Source organism: Suricata suricatta, chromosome 10 (genome assembly GCF_006229205.1).
Source record: "Suricata suricatta isolate VVHF042 chromosome 10, meerkat_22Aug2017_6uvM2_HiC, whole genome shotgun sequence".
NCBI classification, from domain to species: domain Eukaryota; kingdom Metazoa; phylum Chordata; class Mammalia; order Carnivora; family Herpestidae; genus Suricata; species Suricata suricatta.
In genome coordinates, this window is record NC_043709.1 from 9,503,387 (window position 1) to 9,504,736 (window position 1,350).

General features: G+C 68.3%; 1 protein-coding gene across 1 annotated transcript in view; it reads left to right on the forward strand.

Annotated features, from left to right (window-relative positions):
- The window catches only part of SLC16A8 (solute carrier family 16 member 8), a 4,549-nt gene continuing 3,199 nt past the window's right edge, over window positions 1-1,350 (forward strand). The window contains exons 1-3 of the mRNA XM_029954860.1: window positions 1-214; window positions 748-891; window positions 1,146-1,350. The exon at window positions 1,146-1,350 is cut by the window's right edge and continues 599 nt beyond it. Coding sequence (XP_029810720.1) covers window positions 1-214; window positions 748-891; window positions 1,146-1,350 — 563 coding nt within the window. The remainder of the gene's footprint in view (window positions 215-747; window positions 892-1,145) is intronic.

Here is a 1,350-nt window from a genome sequence, read left to right on the forward strand (position 1 = left end):
ATGGGCGCTGGCGGCCCCCGGCCAGGCGCGGGCCCCCCCGACGGTGGCTGGGGCTGGGCGGTGCTGGGCGCCTGCTTCGTGATCACCGGTTTCGCCTATGGCTTCCCCAAGGCGGTGAGCGTCTTCTTCCGCGCCCTCATGCGCGACTTTGGCGCCGGCTACAGCGACACGGCCTGGGTGTCCTCCATCATGCTCGCCATGCTCTACGGCACCGGTCAGCGCCCCCTCGCGGGTCCCTCCCCCGACCCCAGGCCCAGGATTGAGAGTAGAGTTCCCGGGACCAGGAGGCACAGACCCACGGGCATCCCCCGGAGCCCACTGGGAGGGCGCGGAAACCACTTTCTTCCTGTGAAAATTTTACCGGCGCCAGAGAGAGGGGAGGAAGGGGCAGGAAAGGGGCAGTGGCTGGAGGTAGAGCCCACATACCAGAGGGCCACTAGCAAGCTCCGCCAGCGGGCAGGACCCCTCCGTTCCTGCCGAAAGACCTACGCCCCCTTATGTTACAGGAGGCGAATGAGATCTAAATAAGAGTCCCGCTTCCCTGAGCCCTAACCACCTGCTGGGGCGGGGGAAATGCTGGCGTTATCCTGGCCGAGCACTGGGACCTTGGCCAGACACTGCCCTCTCTGAACCGATGGTGACCTTATCCCTTTGAGCCATTTTCTGGGGCTGGGAGGCGCAAAGCTCGGAGTGTCCACAGGAAAGGAGATTAGTCCAGCCTGAGCGGTGCCCGTGCCCTGCCCACAGGTCCAGTCTCCAGCATCCTCGTGACCCGCTTTGGCTGTCGCCCGGTGATGCTGGTGGGTGGGCTGTTGGCCTCGGCGGGCATGGTGCTAGCATCCTTCGCCACGCGCCTCCTGGAGCTGTACCTGACCGCCGGGGTGCTCACAGGTGAGGGCGGCCCCTGCGCACCTCCCCTACGCGGATGGGGGCTGGCCGTGAGGGTAGGGGTTGGGAGTCCTAGCTGCAAGACCTTCTGTCCCCGGTGTCCCCTCGAAAGGCGGTCCTCGAGTCCCTCGGCTCAGTTTCCCCCGGGGCTCTGCCCGCCCCTTCGGGGTCTCACGCCCTCCCTCCTGCCGAGGGGGGCGGTTGCTGGGGTGGGGGGCGCCCTCGGGGAGCCCGGCACAGCGCTGCCTCGCCCGCAGGCCTGGGCCTGGCCCTCAACTTCCAGCCGTCGCTCATCATGCTGGGGCTGTACTTCGAGCGGCGGCGGCCCCTGGCCAACGGGCTGGCGGCAGCGGGCAGCCCCGTGTTCCTGTCGGCGCTGTCGCCGCTCGGCCAACGGCTGCTCGAGCACTTCGGCTGGCGCGGCGGCTTCCTGCTGCTCGGCGGCCTCCTGCTGCACTGCTG